Source organism: Pseudophryne corroboree, chromosome 1 (assembly GCF_028390025.1).
Source record: "Pseudophryne corroboree isolate aPseCor3 chromosome 1, aPseCor3.hap2, whole genome shotgun sequence".
Lineage (NCBI taxonomy): Eukaryota > Metazoa > Chordata > Amphibia > Anura > Myobatrachidae > Pseudophryne > Pseudophryne corroboree.
The window spans coordinates 1,014,872,113-1,014,891,014 of record NC_086444.1 but is presented as its reverse complement, the minus strand read 5'-3'; the positions used below and the strand labels follow the sequence as shown (position 1 = coordinate 1,014,891,014).

General features: G+C 45.8%; 1 protein-coding gene across 1 annotated transcript in view; it reads left to right on the top strand.

Annotated features, from left to right (window-relative positions):
* Nucleotides 1-6,723, top strand: part of SPATA4 (spermatogenesis associated 4) — a 38,812-nt gene extending 32,089 nt beyond the window's left edge. Inside the window, exon 6 of the mRNA XM_063920658.1 lies at nt 6,494-6,723. Coding sequence (XP_063776728.1) covers nt 6,494-6,612 — 119 coding nt within the window. The 3' untranslated portion in view covers nt 6,613-6,723. The remainder of the gene's footprint in view (nt 1-6,493) is intronic.
* Nucleotides 6,724-18,902: the final 12,179 nt, after the last annotated feature.

The following is an 18,902-nucleotide window of genomic DNA, read 5'->3' as shown; positions in this document are numbered from 1 at the left end:
AACGTCCCTTACCTCAGTCAGTCGACACGGGTACCGACACAGATGAATCTAGTGTCGACGGTGAAGAAACAAACGTATTTTCCAACAGGGCCACACGTTATATGATCACGGCAATGAAGGAGGCTTTGCAGATCTCTGATACTGCTGGTACCTCAAAAAGGGGTATTATGTGGGGGGTGAAAAAACTACCTGTAGCTTTTCCAGAATCAGAGAAATTGAATGACGTGTGTGATGAAGCGTGGGTTAACCCAGATAGAAAACTGCTAATTTCTAAGAAGTTATTGGCATTATACCCTTTCCCACCAGAGGTTAGGACGCGCTGGGAAACACCCCCTAGGGTGGATAAGGCGCTCACACGTTTATCAAAGCAAGTGGCGTTGCCGTCTCCTGATACGGCCGCCCTCAAGGATCCAGCGGATAGGAGGCTGGAAACTACCCTGAAAAGTATATACACTCATACTGGTGTTATACTGCGACCGGCAATAGCCTCAGCCTGGATGTGCAGTGCTGGGGTAGTGTGGTTGGATTCCCTGACTGAAAATATTGATACCCTGGATAGGGACAGTATTTTATTGACTCTAGAGCAATTAAAGGATGCGTTTCTTTATATGCGAGATGCTCAGAGGGATATTTGTACTCTAGCATCAAGAGTAAGTGCGATGTCCATATCTGCCAGAAGAAGTTTATGGACGCGACAGTGGTCAGGTGATGCGGATTCCAAAAGGCATATGGAAGTATTGCCATATAAAGGAGAGGAATTATTTGGGGTCGGTCTATCGGATCTGGTGGCCACGGCAACTGCCGGCAAATCCACTTTTTTACCTCAGACCCCCTCCCAACAGAAAAAGACACCGTCTTTTCAGCCGCAGTCCTTTCGCTCCTATAAAAACAAGCGAGCAAAAGGACAGTCTTATCTGCCGCGAGGCAGAGGAAAGGGTAAGAGAGGGCAGCAAGCAGCCCCTGCCCAGGACCAGAAGCCCGCCCCGGGTTCTACAAAGCCATCAGCATGACGCTGGGGCTTTACAAGCGGACTCAGGAGCGGTGGGGGGTCGACTAAAGATTTTCAGCAATCAGTGGGCTCGCTCACAGGTGGACCCTTGGATCCTGCAGATAGTATCTCAGGGTTACATGTTGGAGTTCGAAAGGTCTCCCCCTCGCCGGTTCCTAAAGTCTGCTTTACCAACGTCTCCCTCAGAAAGGACGACGGTATTGGAAGCCATTCACAAGCTGTATTCTCAGCAGGTGATAGTCAAGGTACCCCTCCTACAACAGGGAAAGGGGTATTATTCCACACTATTTGTGGTACCGAAGCCGGACGGTTCGGTAAGACCTATTCTAAATCTGAAATCCTTGAACCTGTACATACAGAAATTCAAGTTCAAGATGGAGTCACTCAGAGCAGTGATAGCGAATCTGGAAGAAGGGGACTTCATGGTGTCCCTGGACATAAAAGATGCTTATCTGCATGTCCCAATTTACCCCTCACACCAAGGGTATCTCAGGTTCGTGATACAAGACTGTCATTATCAGTTTCAAACGCTGCCGTTTGGTTTGTCCACGGCCCCTCGGGTCTTTACCAAGGTAATGACCGAAATGATGGTTCTTCTACGAAGAAAAGGCGTATTAATTATCCCTTACTTGGACGATCTCCTGATAAGGGCAAAGTCCAGAGAACAGCTGGAAGTCGGTGTAGCACTAACCCAAGTAGTGCTTCAGCAACACGGGTGGATTCTGAATCTTCCAAAATCTCAATTGACCCCGACAACACGTCTGCTGTTCCTGGGAATGATTCTGGACACGGTTCAGAAAAAGGTGTTTCTCCCGGAGGAGAAAGCAAGGGAGTTATCCGAACTGGTCAGGAACCTCCTAAAACCAGGAACTGTGTCAGTACATCAATGCACAAGAGTCCTGGGAAAGATGGTGGCTTCTTACGAAGCAATTCCATTCGGCAGATTCCATGCACGAACATTTCAGTGGGATCTGCTGGACAAATGGTCCGGATCGCATCTGCACATGCATCAGCGGATAACACTGTCACCAAGAACAAGGTTGTCTCTCCTGTGGTGGTTGCAGAGTGCCCATCTGTTAGAGGGCCGCAGGTTCGGCATACAGGACTGGGTCCTGGTGACTACGGATGCCAGCCTACGGGGCTGGGGAGCAGTCACACAGGGAAGAAACTTCCAGGGTGTATGGTCAGACCTGGAGACGTCTCTTCACATAAATATACTGGAGCTAAGAGCGATATACAATGCTCTAAGCTTGGCAAAACCGCTGCTTCAGGGTCAGCCGGTGTTGATCCAGTCGGACAACATCACGGCAGTCGCCCACGTAAACAGACAAGGCGGCACGAGAAGCAGAAGAGCAATGACAGAAGCTGCAAGGATTCTTCGCTGGGCGGAAAATCATGTCATAGCACTGTCAGCAGTGTTCATCCTCGGGAGTGGACAACTGGGAAGCAGACTTCCTCAGCAGACACGACCTTCACCCGGGAGAGTGGGGACTTCATCCGGAAGTTTTCCACATGATTGTGAACCGTTGGGAAAAACCAAAGGTGGATATGATGGCGTCTCGCCTCAACAAAAAACTGGACAGATATTGCGCCAGGTCAAGAGACCCTCAGGCAATAGCTGTGGACGCTCTGGTAACACCATGGGTGTACCAGTCAGTGTATGTGTTTCCTCCTCTGCCTCTCATACCAAAGGTACTGAGAATTATTCGGAAAAGGGGAGTAAGAACAATACTAGTGGCTCCGGATTGGCCAAGAAGAACTTGGTATCCGGAACTTCAAGAGATGCTCACGGAGGATCCGTGGCCTCTACCTCTAAGAAGGGATCTGCTTCAGCAGGGACCTTGTATGTTCCAAGACTTACCGCGACTGCGTTTGACGGCATGGCGGTTGAACGCCGGATTCTAAAAGAAAAGGGCATTCCAGAGGAAGTTATTCCTACCTTGATTAAGGCTAGGAAGGAAGTGACCGCACAACATTATCACCGCATTTGGAGAAAATATGTTGCGTGGTGTGAAGCCAAGAAGGCCCCAACGGAAGAATTTCAATTGGGTCGATTCTTACATTTCCTGCAGGCAGGATTGTCTATGGGCCTCAAATTGGGGTCTATTAAAGTTCAAATTTCGGCCTTATCAATCTTCTTCCAGAAGGAATTGGCTTCAGTGCCTGAAGTACAAACTTTTGTCAAGGGTGTACTACATATACAGCCCCGTAGTTTTGAATTTTCTCAAATCTCATTGGTTTGAGCCTCTCAAATCTGTAGATTTAAAGTATCTTACATGGAAAGTAACCCTGCTACTGGCCCTGGCTTCAGCCAGGAGAGTTTCAGAGTTGGCGGCTTTATCGTACAAAAGCCCATATCTGATTTTCCATTCGGACAGGGCAGAACTGCGGACACGTCCTCATTTTCTCCCTAAGGTGGTTTCGGCTTTTCACTTGAACCAGCCTATTGTGGTGCCTGCGGCTACTAGCGACTTGGAGGACTCCAAGTTACTGGACGTTGTCAGAGCATTAAAAATATATATTTCAAGGACAGCTGGAGTCAGAAAATCTGACTCGTTGTTTATATTGTATGCACCCAACAAGATGGGTGCTCCTGCGTCTAAGCAGACGATTGCGCGTTGGATCTGTAGCACAATCCAACTTGCACATTCTGTGGCAGGCCTGCCACAGCCTAAATCTGTAAAGGCCCACTCCACAAGGAAGGTGGGCTCATCTTGGGCGGCTGCCCGAGGGGTCTCGGCATTACAACTTTGCCGAGCAGCTACGTGGTCAGGGGAGAACACGTTTGTAAAATTTTACAAATTTGATACTCTGGCTAAGGAGGACCTGGAGTTCTCTCATTCGGTGCTGCAGAGTCATCCGCACTCTCCCGCCCGTTTGGGAGCTTTGGTATAATCCCCATGGTCCTGACGGAGTCCCCAGCATCCACTAGGACGTTAGAGAAAATAAGAATTTACTTACCGATAATTCTATTTCTCATAGTCCGTAGTGGATGCTGGGCGCCCATCCCAAGTGCGGATTGTCTGCAATACTTGTACATAGTTATTGTTACAAAAATCGGGTTATTATTATTGCTGTGAGCCATCTTTTCAGAGGCTACTTCGTTTGTTATCATACTGTTAACTGGGTTCAGATCACAAGTTGTACGGTGTGATTGGTGTGGCTGGTATGAGTCTTACCCGGGATTCAAGATCCTTCCTTATTGTGTACGCTCGTCCGGGCACAGTACCTAACTGAGGCTTGGAGGAGGGTCATAGGGGGAGGAGCCAGTACACACCATGTGATCCTAAAAGCTTTCTTTAGATGTGCCCTGTCTCCTGCGGAGCCGCTATTCCCCATGGTCCTGACGGAGTCCCCAGCATCCACTACGGACTATGAGAAATAGAATTATCGGTAAGTAAATTCTTATTATGAGTTATTTTTAAATTGTATTCATGTAACATTAGCAACCTTCATAGCATTTTACAATTAGGAACAAACACTCTGATAACATAACAAATGTTAAGTTTTGTGTGAAATCTAGGGTTGAACTTGGCATCAATACTATGGGGTATATTCAATAACTGTCGGAAGCTGCCGTCTTGTCGGAAAGACGGCAGCTTCCGACAGTTTTAGGTCGGAAGGGGTTCGACCTATTAATTACGGCCCCATTTTTCCAGACAAGTCGGGAAACCCAACTTGTCGGAATGCTGTCGGCATGCACAGCGCGAATTGTCGGAAGCGGGGCGAAACCCGACAGGTTTTAGCCCCGTTTCCGACAAACTCAATCCAACTTGAAAACAAGTCGGATTGAGGTGAGGAGATGGGGAGCGGTGCGTCGGGCTAAGGGAATCGGGGATGAGAGGTACCTTGATGGCTGTCCCCTGGCCAGGCACCTCTCTCCCTGCAGTGCCTCCCCTGCCGCCGCAGACATCACCACCACCGGCCGTCCGTGGCAGCTCCCCCCGCCGCACGCAGCCGCCCAGTTCCACCCGCAACCATCCAGCTCCCCCCGCCGCCACAGACATCACCTCCGCCGGCCGCCATGGCAGCTCCCCCCGTTGCACGCAGCCGCTCAGCTTCCCCCACAATCATCCAGCTCCCCCCGCCGCCACAGACATCACCTCCGCCGGCCGCCGTGGCAGCTCCCACCGCCGCATGCAGCCAACCAGCTCCCCCCGCTGCAGCCCAGCGCACCCGGCAGCTGCTGCTGTCAGCGCACTCGGCAGCCGCTGACAGCAGCAGCAGCACAGGACCACCCGGTATGGCCAAATCCAACAGTGGGATTTGGCCGTCCATTGAATAGGGGTTGTCGGGTCCATTCCGACAACTGCATGTTGGAAAGGACCTGACGCTTATGGAATATACCCCTGTATAGCAAAATCTTCAATCTTGGGGCTCAGTATTCCACAATTTTATTTTATTTTAATGTGAAAAGTTCCATATATAAGCTTCAGCAGTAACAAAGCCACTATGTAGGCGGTGATATTATTTACCAGAATAAGTTGCGCAGTATTGTATTGAGGACTTTATACCAAGCCTTCGGTATGTCCCATTTGGCCCTACAGAGTCATAAAATTAGTAACTGCTGCGGAGAAGTGTTTCTCTAGAAGCATTGCGACAGGGGCCCCTTCAGCATGTTGCTATGGGGCCCACAAAGTTCTGGCTATACCCCTGGTTGTAACTGTAGATAAGAGGAACCAAAGGCAGTGCTAGTGATTGAGGGTTGAGTAGATAGAGGCATTTGTGGATTGCTAGCTGGAGAAGAGATGAGAGATTGACAGTTTCTTTGGCAGTGTCCAGAGTAAAGCAGTAGGAGAGTTAAATATCATTATATTTGAAGACGTCATATGTCTTTTGCCAATTATGTTCTACCTTACAGGAGAATTTTAGAAGGCAATTTTTTATTTAGTGGGCCATGCCTGAGCTTATGGACAATGCAGATGTCTCTTTCATTGGACAGAGATATTCTTGCAGAGAGGTGGAGGATTATTGAAAATGAACAGACCTGAGATTTCTCTGGGTATGTGAAGGCTTTGTGAAATTGGAGCGCAGAGAGTTTAACATAGTGGTATAGAGATTGTAGGCCAGGCCTGGCCAACCTGTGGCTCCTCATCTGTTGTGAAACGACATATCCCAGCAAGCCCTGCCACAGTTTTAGCTTTCCCTAATAGCAAAGCTGTGGCAGAGCATGCTGTGCCTTGTAGTTTCACAACAGCTGGAGAGACACAGGTTGGCCAGGCCTTTTGTAGGTGATTGAGAATGGGAATGTTGACTTTTACAGCAGTTAGTGCAGTGGGTGGAGCCTAATAGTTGGTGGGTAGGGAAACCATACGCTATGTGAGAGCTATAATGTGTTTTTGTTCCGCATTGGAATATCTTTTGAGTTATATCGTTAAAACTTGCCTTTGTTACGAGCCCCACTTGATCTTATTCAAGAATATTAATACTAGCAACAGTGCTTTGCAATATTTTTTGCTGATATTGTGTTCCCTATTGACACAGGCAGGACGGATATTCGAAGCAAAACAAATGTGAATTTCAAAGAAATCAAAGTGAAACAAGGTGGAGGAAGCTACATATCCTCCAGCTCCACATTATCATCCTCCACATTAAGTGCATAGTAAGAGGAAGCACGTGTACAAAGGCACTTTTCATTGTCATTTGTCTCTCAGTCATAAAGCAATGCATTGTGTTCTTTAAAAATAAAATGGGTGTTAATCTCATTAATTATACCATTTATAGTGGTTTGCATAAAAGTGCTGGAAACAGAAAGTTGCCCTTTATACTCCACATTGGCCCTTATTAGGAAACTGGATGCAGTCAGACAAGGGTTAGCACTTGCAGAATCTCAACAGACCACTCAGTATTCGCCAAGAACTGCCACAATGGACTTCATTGCCGGGAGTCACGGCCCTCTAATTGAGTTAGAGTTGGGTGTGTTATATTGTTTCTGCGGCTGCTTAATTTCTACACTGCAATTTAGATTTCGGTTTGAAGACACCCCACCCAAATCTAACTCTCTCTGCACATGTTACATATGTCCCACCTGCAGTGCAACAAGGTTTTGCCCAACTGCTATCTTTTTTGGTTTGCTAACAACTCTGAATAACCCCCTAAGTCCAAATATATTCAATTCTTCATTAAAATCTATGGAGACAGACCCTCAGTAGAGGATAATGGACAGTGGAAGAGATAGAATGACATCAGTGCTTCATCCTGTTCCAATAAGTCAGTTATTTCTCAACTCACATTCTACACTTCTGCTCCCTCTTCTTTCTGTGGTCTTGGCAGCTACGGTAAAGGTGCCTTCAGCAACCACACGTGTTGTCATTTTAGTCTCCCAGACATAAATGTCATACATGTATATTGCTCTGAAAGATTCTATTAGATTATAAAGCTGACTGATCATGATGTCATTCTGAGCATTAGCCACATTCACTGCTTGTTTCCAGATGCTAGTCTCCTCTGTGTGCATCTCTTAGTTCTGTCAAATAGTGTCACACTACTGGCTAAATGTACTGTCCTGCGCAGAAGCAGGAACTGCGGGATTTCATGCAAGTCTGTCCTGATTTTTAAAGCGCCAATCATTTACAAGGCAAAACCAACATGGTTATGCCATGTAAATGGTTGACGCTTTAAAAATCCATCCAAATTTGCACAAAATCCTGCACTTCCTGCTTCACGCCGGCAGTTACGTTTAGCCCCAATAAATGAGCAAAATGTTATAGAGAAGTGGCTTCTATGAGGAAACCAGTTGGCTGGGTGAGCTATCAGAAACACACCATGTCTGTCAAAGCGGCTTAGTCTTGGAAAGATGATTTGTGAGGAACAAAGCTCAAATCAATGGATAGGAAAGGTAGAATCATGAAGCGTGAAGCTGATGTCGATGAGTTGGAGAAATTAGCATCATAAAGGGTGACCCTGTAGACTCTTTAAAACACCTCCAAGGAAAAACAAATCCAAACTCTTTCTGTGCAAGCTTGGAGAGAACAGCGATATACAGGTAGCATACAGGGGAGATTCTTAGTTCTGATTGTCTTGCTCTCAGAGCCGGATTAAGAGGTGGGGCCCTGGGGGTACGTACCCCCCTTTCTAAAAGGGCCCCCGCCATCCGCCACCGATCGGGTCTTTCTTACCTACCCGATCTGCAGCGCTCCTGGCTCCCTGCAGCACTGGCAGCAAACTAGCAGCCGCCAGCCACCAGCGCCGCATAGCAGGCACTAGTACAGGGCAGCTGAGCGACGGCTCAGCTGTCCAATAGTGTCTGAAGCAGCAGCCTGCGGCTCAGTCATTGGCTGAGCGCGCAGGCTGCACAGTGAGTGAAGGGAAGAAGGAAGATGTCCCTGGCAGCGTGGAGGCAGAGGATCTCGCTCTCCTGTGCCTCTGTCACAGCAGCCTAACAAGTAACAAGTAAGGCTGCCTGTATTGTCTTACCAATTTCCTTTTTCCTCCGACCCCTTCTCTTTGTGGCCACCCCTTCTAGGGTGAGGTCTTCCACTTCTCCGCTGTTTTTTGTTATACCCACACGCGAACCTCTCCATAAAAAACCACTTGGTGGTCTTCTTCCTAGGGGCTCAGAGTCTGAGGCTGAATGTGATGTAGATGAATCCGTGCTTAGTTGGAATCTATTCCGGAATGTTCTATTTTGTCTAAACCGTCTGGTATTACCCACCCTACCTGTTAGCCATCTATATACCTGGTGGGTAGCATAGTCATGATTTACAGCCTGCAACTTTTTTCTTTTAAAGGTCACCAATTCATCTCTAAAAGAATCAACCTGTGTCTGAATTTTCTCACACCATGGGGTAAATTTACTAACATTCGTATTTTCCCGTTTCAGGTCAAAGTTCAATCACGAATGACATCGAAAGTGTAAAACTGCAACTTTTTGAATTTGTTACGACGGATTTACTAAGCTGCCGTATTCGGGTTTTTCTTTTGTTCCGATGTCGATGTCATTCGTGTTTTTTTTTTTATTTTTACGGCAGTGATTAGCAAAACACTGCCGACTTTTTTACAATGAATCTCGGCCGGATCTGTGTGATCCGTGCTGGGGTTCATTTTTTTTTTTTTTTTTTTTTTTAAATTAAACACTGTAAAATCCTTAAAAAAAATTGCGTGGGGTCCCCCCTCCTAAGCATAACCAGCCTCGGGCTCTTTGAGCCGATCCTGGTTGCAGAAATATGGGTAAAAAAATGACAGGGGTTCCCCCATATTTAAGCAACCAGCATCGGGCTCTGCGCCTGGTCCTGGTTCCAAAAATACGGGGGACAAAAAGAGTAGGGGTCCCCCGTATTTTTAAAACCAGCACCGGGCTCCACTAGCTGGACAGATAATGCCACAGCCGGGGGTCACTTTGATATAGTGCCCTGCGGCCGTGGCATCAAAAATCCAACTAGTCACCCCTGGCCGGGGTACCCTGGGGGAGTGGGGACCCCTTCAATCAAGGGGTCCCCCCCCCAGCCACCCAAGGGCCAGGGGTGAAGCCCGAGGCTGTCCCCCCCCATCCAATGGGCTGCGGATGGGGAGGCTGATAGCCTTTTGTGATAATGAAAAGATATTGTTTTTAGTAGCAGTACTACAAGGCCCAGCAAGCCTCCCCCGCATGCTGGTACTTGGAGAACCACAAGTACCAGCATGCGACGGAAAAACGGGCCCGCTGGTACCTGTAGTACTACTACTAAAAAAATACCCAAAAAAAGACAAGACACACACACCGTGAAAGTAAAGATTTATTACATACATGCACACAAACATACATACATACTTACCTTATGTTCACACGCAGGTCGGTCCTCTTCTCCAGTAGAATCCAAGGGGTACCTGTTGAATAAATTCTACTCACCAGATCGCGGGTCCCAGGCTCCTCGGGGCATCCATTTGTAATCCACGTACTTGCATAAAATAAGAAAACGGAAAGCCGAGCCACGAACTGAAAGGGGCCCCATGTTTTCACATGGGACTCCTTTCCCCGAATGCCAGAAACCCACTCTGACTGATGTCTAAGTGGGTTTCTTCAGCCAATCAGGGAGCGCCACGTTGTAGCACTCTCCTGATCGGCTGTGTGCTCCTGTACTGTATGACAGGCGGCACACGGCAGTGTTACAATGTAGCGCCTATGCGCTCCATTGTAACCAATGGTGGGAACTTTCTGCCCTGCGGTTGACCTAAAGTGACGTCACCGCTGAGCAGAAAGTTCCCACCATTGGTTACAATGGAGCGCATAGGCGCTACATTGTAACACTGCCGTGTGCCGCCTGTCATACAGTACAGGAGCACACAGCCGATCAGGAGAGTGCTACAACGTGGCGCTCCCTGATTGGCTGAAGAAACCCACTTAGACATCAGTCAGAGTGGGTTTCTGGCATTCGGGGAAAGGAGTCCCATGTGAAAACATGGGGCCCCTTTCAGTTCGTGGCTCGGCTTTCCGTTTTCTTATTTTATGCAAGTACGTGGATTACAAATGGATGCCCCGAGGAGCCTGGGACCCGCGATCTGGTGAGTAGAATTTATTCAACAGGTACCCCTTGGATTCTACTGGAGAAGAGGACCGACCTGCGTGTGAACATAAGGTAAGTATGTATGTATGTTTGTGTGCATGTATGTAATAAATCTTTACTTTCACGGTGTGTGTGTCTTGTCTTTTTTTGGGTATTTTTTTAGTAGTAGTACTACAGGTACCAGCGGGCCCGTTTTTCCGTCGCATGCTGGTACTTGTGGTTCTCCAAGTACCAGCATGCGGGGGAGGCTTGCTGGGCCTTGTAGTACTGCTACTAAAAACAATATATTTTCATTATCACAAAAGGCTATCAGCCTCCCCATCCGCAGCCCATTGGATGGGGGGGGACAGCCTCGGGCTTCACCCCTGGCCCTTGGGTGGCTGGGGGGGTGGACCCCTTGATTGAAGGGGTCCCCACTCCCCCAGGGTACCCCGGCCAGGGGTGACTAGTTGGATTTTTGATGCCACGGCCGCAGGGCACTATATCAAAGTGACCCCCGGCTGTGGCATTATCTGTCCAGCTAGTGGAGCCCGGTGCTGGTTTTAAAAATATGGGGGACCCCTACTCTTTTTGTCCCCCGTATTTTTGGAACCAGGACCAGGCGCAGAGCCCGATGCTGGTTGCTTAAATATGGGGGAACCCCTGTCATTTTTTTACCCATATTTCTGCAACCAGGATCGGCTCAAAGAGCCCGAGGCTGGTTATGCTTAGGAGGGGGGACCCCACGCAATTTTTTTTAATAAAATAACAACTTTCCCACCCCTTCCCACTGATATACATGCACGGATCTCATGGATCCCTGCATGCCTATCCAATCACGGAAAAAAAAAGCAGGTCTGGTTTTTTTTAGCACTTTTTTACGAGTTGTAATTTTTCACGGCAGTGTTTGTTTTTTTTTTGCTTTGCACTTCTTAGTAAATTACCGAGATTCATACTTAAACAGCCGCGTTTTGACCGATGGTGTATTCATTCGTAATTTTTTTCTTGGACTTGCAAAAAATTACGAATGCCCTCATCACTGCCGTGATTATTGCTTAGTAAATTACCGAGATGACACTTTGATGAAAAAACGGCATCTCGGTCAAAATCGGGAGCTTAGTAAATTTACCCCCATGTATCAGTCTTGTCAGTCTTCAAAGCCTGCTGATGGGATTTCTCAAACTTGGCAATTTCTTCCCGGATTTTAACCAGCTCCAACCCAACTTCCTCAATGACTAGCAAGATAAGATCGAGTGAGCATTTATTTAATACTCCACACCATTTAGTGCAAAAAGCCGCATTAGTTCTTCCTATGGTGGGAGTGTTGCTCACTCGAAAACCACGTGGTATCTTTTTAGAGTGGTGATATTCGGAAAGAAATTGCCCATAAAGCGTGAGCTCAACCTCTCTACGCTTCAAGCGTGTAATTCTATGAAACAAATCAATTGACTTCTCAGCCGGCAAACTGGTAAATTGAAAATGGTCAAAATAGACCTTCTCTGCGTCATCATCAGTTAATGACACTAATTGATTCTCAGCTGCAAATAGGAGACCTTCATCAAAAGCAGGAGTCCCTGATTGAGTCATCATATAAGATACAACCTCTATAGAATATAGCAAGACAAAAATTATCTAACACATCTTGTTGTTTTTTTAAAAAACACATGCCACAAAGAGATTACCCTTATTCTTTCACAGCCTTATATAGATCTCACAACTGTGGGACTGTGAGTCGTCTGACCGACACACACACAAAAAAAAGGAAGAAACAAAAAAAGACAAAATCTTTAAAATACATGGGGCAATTAAAAAACTGCTGTTTAGACCAATTCTACAGTCCAGGATGCCACAAGGAGAAAAACGTATGATGGGTGACCAACCAGGAGGCAGTTTATAGCAAAACCGAATCCTTTTATATATCCAATATAGGTCGCACTCACATCCTCAGAAGCAAACAACGACTGGGGTGTCCACTCTAATGTCAAAGCATTGTAGATATAGAAAATTGATAGAGGCACTCTCCAGATGTTTCTTAATATGCAAAAGATAATCACATTTATTTTGATATACGTTACATAGTCCGCTTGGTACATGCGATAGTATCCTCAAGCGCTTTCGGCCCACAACGGGCCTTCCTCAGGAGGCTAATCACAATAACTGTATAGCAAGTAATAAAAAAGCACTTAATCCCAGGCATCCAGCAGTAAAGCTGGTCACGCCTGACTGGCTCTAAGTCTATATACACCCCCATTCAATCAAACTTGGCGCCAAAAATGCCCAGAAGTGACGTCATAAATAAGCAACTTAGCATATATCAATACACCAGATATCCAAGTAGAAAAACGCCCACATATGTAAACATAAAACTCAGTGTTCATTCGTGTATCACATGTCAACAGCATACTGCAGCCAAATACCTGTTATGTATTCCAAACTGCGCTCGCGAGCGCGGCCACTCTGCCCCGTCAGACGCACCCATCCTCCGGAGCACAGAGTGCCAGCGCCGCATCCACACAGGCGTTCCCTAGCAACGCGGGACACTTCCGGCCCGTTCCTAGGTAACGCGCGACACCTCCGGCCCGTGAACCGCATTGCGGCGCCCGGGCGGAAGTGAAGTAACGCCACCCAAACTGTAGGCAAAGGGTGTCCCAGCAACCTCAACCTAGAATTATATAAATAGATCTATATGTATCATAATATAATTATATAGCTATCAAGGTATTAATATGCAATGGGAACCACACGAATGGACACTGGTTACATGGGTGCAAGAGCCAATCAGAAGACAGTTAAGAACAATCCCCATGTGTTAACAAGTGTAACCCTGTGGCTGCCAGTGGGGGTCCGGTGGTACTTCCATATCAATCTACACAGTTCCCACAGAAAAAATCTTATGTATTACTAAATAATTAGATTTCTGGAAAACTCCATAATAACCCACACTCAGGCAGCCACCAGGTATATATTAAAATAGACAAACACACACCACACATCTATCCATAAATCTAATAGCACCAATACATGTGTACATATCATTATCCATATATAACAAAATCCACATGTACGTAATTATGCATATGCAAAACTGTGCGTGTGAACCAAAGTGTGTCTGTCAGACTCTGAAAACAGCAGTTTAGGATAGTATATCTACAAAAGAGAAAAAAAATCATTCCTCAACGCAAAAAAAAGTTCAAAGGGTTAGATTCATTAAGTCCATTGGGTGCCACCGAACCCAATCTATGGATCCACCTTGCTTCTAGTTTTTTTTAGAAGGAGTGATCGGTCTCCACCCCTTTTGGGTATTGGAACCCAATCAATGATTCGACACTTGAGAGAGGCTACTTGGTGTCCCTCTGATAGAAAATGTTGAGCCACAGGCTTATCTGTACGTCCCGTCAGGAGTGCTTGGTGAATTGAACTGCGGTGATTCGCCATCCTTTCCCTGAACGTGCAGGTGGTCATTCCCACATAAGGGAGGCCACATGGGCATAGCAACATGTATATTACATGGTATATACATACATATATATATATATGTGTGTGTGTGTATATATATATGTGTATATATATATATGTGTGTGTGTGTGTGTGTATATATATATATATATATATATATATAAAAATATATGTGTGTGCCTATTATATATATATATATATATATACAAAGAAAAACAATAGATGCAGCGCTGGTTATTTAACATGGAACACAAGATTTTTATATATATGAATATATGGGTGGAACCACAAGTCACTCTATGAGTGCTCAAAGCACTAGATCCTCCTTAGATAATTCAGGATCGCTGCTCCCCTTAGTCAATCCGAACTCCCACGAAGATAAATATCTGTCAATAAAACATATAGAGGGGGCGCTCCATAGTGCATAAACTTTTTTTATTTTAAAATCAAACAAACACGAAGGTGCTCAGAACAAATGTAGCTATTACACTCGTACCAGAAGGCAACCAGTGTGGGCTGGTTACCACATGATTCCACAGATAATCACCGGGCAGAACTGGAACAAGGGTCAGACCAAATCGCGATGGAATCCTCCACCCACCGGCGGCGATTTTCCCTGAGACTCACGGGCAGGATTACACACGTCCGTGACTACTCGTTCAGTCAACTGCAGGGATTTTGATACGTCGCTCAACTCCGCCTTCAAAAAGGTGTAAGTTCAACAAAGGGAGTATTTCCACAGACCGGATCACTGACCAATGGCTGACAAACCCAACGCGTTTCGTCTGTTAGACTTCATCAGGGGTAACAAAGAAAAATTTATTTTAGTAGGGATAGATCTTATATCAATAAATCTGTATAATTGGTGTTTTAAGCCACCTTTTATATAAATAGGCTCTTCATGTAAAAAGTAGTTTTTAAGAATGACTTCTTAATCAGACCCTGTTTAGAGCCTCTATATCTTTGGTGGTAATTCACCTGAACAAAATGGAATAGTTCAGTACGCTGAATTTGGATTTTTTTTTGAATGTGTACAGAAGTGTCAAAAGATATACCCAGAGACAAAGATCCAGAGAGTTTCTCAGACTGCAGCCATGTGTGTGGAAGTTTCTGATTCTGAAACTTCCACACACATGACTGCAGTCTAAAAAACTCTCTGGATACAACTGTGGGTCCTCTTTGGAAGTTCCAGTACTTTATTACAATTATAGATCTTTGTCTCTGGATACTTTTGACACTTCTGTACACATTCAAAAAAAAATTCCAAATTCAGCGTACTGAACTATTCCATTTTGTTCAGGTGAATTACCACCAAAGATATAGAGGTTCTAAACAGGGTCTGATTAAGAAGTCATTCTTAAAAACTACTTTTTACATGAAGAGCCTATTTATATATAAGGTGGCTTAAAACACCAATTATACAGATTTATTGATATAAGATCTATCCCTACCAAAAGAAATTTTTCTTTGTTACCCTTGATGAAGTCTAACAGACGAAACGCGTTGGCTTTGTCAGCCATTGGTCAGTGATCCGGTCTGTGGAAATACTCCCTTTGTTGAACTCACACCTTTTTGAAGGTGAGGGAATATACATATCTACATCACTTACCGGACACTCTTTTTACTGATGGAATTATTAAGAAATTGTCCATGTATAACATTCTTGAAAGATCTTATGTAAACGATTTTTTATGAATATTTTGTTATTAAATATTTTATTCTAATTGGCCTTGGGCCATTTGTTTGGGTGACTTTCTGGTGAGGGGTTATCCATTTTAGGAACCCGGAAAATCCTGCACATTATAAGATATACCCATTGGGAAGGACTTCCGTCAAATCTATACAATCAATACAGCGCACTCAGGAATTGTATTTTCTGGTCTATGTTAATCTGAGATTTGGCAACGGTGATCTCACCTGTAGTGCTGCTTTTCTTTTGAGCGCAAGATAAAGATATTTGTGTTTTTTTTATATATATATATATATATATATATATATATATATATACACACACACACACACACACACACACACACACAAGCTGGTATGGGCGGCACTCAGGATGCAAATAAAGACGATATCACCACTGGTACAGTCGACGTTTTGGGGACTTCTCCCCTTTATCAAGGTGTCTTGATAAAGGGGAGAAGTCCCCGAAACGTCGACTGAGTGCCGCCCATACCAACTTGTCCATATGCTCTTTTGGAGAGGTTGTGCATCGGACCTTTATACCCCATCAAGCGTGAGTGCCAGACATACTTGATATATATATATATATATATATATATATATATACATACCAACAATCAAAATCAGAGGCGGCACTCGGAGTCTTTGAAAGCAGTGAAAAAGCTGTATTAGTGAGGTCACTAATACAGCTTTTTCACTGCCTTCAAAGACTCCGAGTGCCGCCTCTGATTTTGATAGTTGGTACATGTCAGGGAGAGGATCCCTGGGGAGGGCACCGGAGCGAGGTACACCCTTAGGGGGAGGACTGGAGTGCCGGAGTCCATTTGCGATATATATATATATATATATAAACTCAGAATGGTGGCACTCACGGGACTGGTGCTGTGGTAATAATCAGGCTACTGGCACCTTCCAGCTAGAAGATGCCAGTCGCCTGATTATTACCACAGTACAAGTCCCGTGAGAGCTGCCATTCCAAGTTTGCATGTATTTTGTCCATCGCCGAGTGGATGTAGGAAGGCACCTGGGCAGTGGTGTCTTGTTTTAATGGAGTGCCAGCCAATTGTGCATATGTGCATATATATATATATATATATATATAAATAAAATCTATCTATCTAATTCATGTGCCTGCCTCTTTATTAGGGGCCCCATTTCTGAAGTGCCCCGGGCTGCCCATAGCCTTAATCCGGCTCTGCTTGCTCTATAGCAGAAGTGCAAAGTGGGTAGTTTTGTAGGTGTTATACATTTTTGGTATGCTTTTGTTGCACAAAGTGATGATGATGTTGCTGTTGCCAGTGATGGTGGTGCACTGCCATCTGTTGCGTGCAGCTGATATTGCTGCAGATCCTAACGGCATTAGGCTGCCAGCAATTCTAGGTGACCAGCAACAGAATGGAGGCCATCACCAAGAAGGGGGACGTCGCTGGACTTGATGAAGCAGAAGCAGTAAGTTATGTTAAATTTCTGTGTCATATTTGTTAGTATCACTGTGAACCTTAACAAAATACTGTATGCCGCTGGTAATAAGCAATGTTGATAAATGCAGACTTGAGTCTGAAGACTGCAGCAGCTACCGCCTATATTCCATGGTGTCTGCAGGAGCAGGACTGCACATGGCCATGTAGCCTTGCCTCCTGCTGAGACTCCAACCTCTCCCTCTCTGACTGTTTATAGGTCTACAGCTGTAACTTAATGGTCCGGGTGAAGGGGGGTGCCTAAAAAATGGTGACCCTACCATGTGCTACCCCTTGTCCCCTCCTTATTCCACCTCTAAATTCTCCTACATGATTGTTATTGCAGAATGATAATATCATTGAGGATCACATTAAAATGCACTATAACGTTATGGCATGTCACACGAACTACATTTGCCAAAATATATTTTATGCCGTGTTATAGAATATTCATATTTAGACTGTGTATCGTACCAGCTATTCATATTCAATCACACGCAAAATCCCATGCCGATCCATAGATAATAGCTAGTAAGTAAAAAAAATAAAATTATATATATATATATATATTTCTCTAACGTCCTAGTGGATGCTGGGAACTCCGAAAGGACCATGGGGGATAGCGGCTCCGCAGGAGACTGGGCACAACTAAAAGAAAGCTTTTAGACTACCTGGTGTGCACTGGCTCCTCCCACTTTGACCCTCCTCCAAGCCTCAGTTAGATTTCTGTGCCCGGCCGAGCTGGATGCACACTAGGGGCTCTCCTGAGCTCCTAGAAAGAAAGTTTATTTTAGGTTTTTTATTTTACAGTGAGATCTGCTGGCAACAGGCTCACTGCATCGAGGGACTAAGGGGAGAAGAAGCGAACCTACCTGCTTGCAGCTAGCTTGGGCTTCTTAGGCTACTGGACACCATTAGCTCCAGAGGGATCGACCGCATGGAACTGGCCTTGGTGTTCGTTCTTGGAGCCGCGCCGCCGTCCCCCTTACAGAGCCAGAAGCAAGAAGAGGTCCGGAAAATCGGCGGCAGAAGACATCAGTCTTCACCAAGGTAGCGCACAGCACTGCAGCTGTGCGCCATTGCTCCTCATGCACACTTCACACTCCGGTCACTGAGGGTGCAGGGCGCTGGGGGGGGGGGCGCCCTGAGCAGCAACAAAAACACCTTGGCTGGCAAATATATCACAATATATAGCCCCAGAGGCTATATATGTGATAAATACCCCTGCCAGAATCCATAAAAAAGCGGGAGAAAAGTCCGCAAAAAAGGGGCGGAGCTATCTCCCTCAGCACACTGGCGCCATTTTCTCTTCACAGTGCAGCTGGAAGACAGCTCCCCAGGCTCTCCCCTGTAGTTTGCAGGCTCAAAGGGTTAAAAAGAGAGGGGGGGGCACTAAATTTAGGCGCAATATTGTATATACAAGCAGCTATTGGGAAAAATTCACTCAATATAGTGTTAATCCCTAAATTATATAGCGCTCTGGTGTGTGCTGGCATACTCTCTCTCTGTCTCCCCAAAGGGCTGTGTGGGGTCCTGTCCTCAGTCAGAGCATTCCCTGTGTGTGTGCGGTGTGTCGGTACGGCTGTGTCGACACGTTTGATGAGGAGGCTTATGTGATGGCAGAGCAGATGCCGATAAATGTGATGTCGCCCCCTGTGGGGCCGACACCAGAGTGGATGGATAGGTGGAAGGTATAAACCGACAGTGTCAACTCCTTACATAAAAGGCTGGATGACGTAACAGCTATGGGACAGCCGGCTTCTCAGCCCGCGCCTGCCCAGGCGTCTCAAAGGCCATCAGGGGCTCAAAACCGCCCGCTCCCTCAGATGG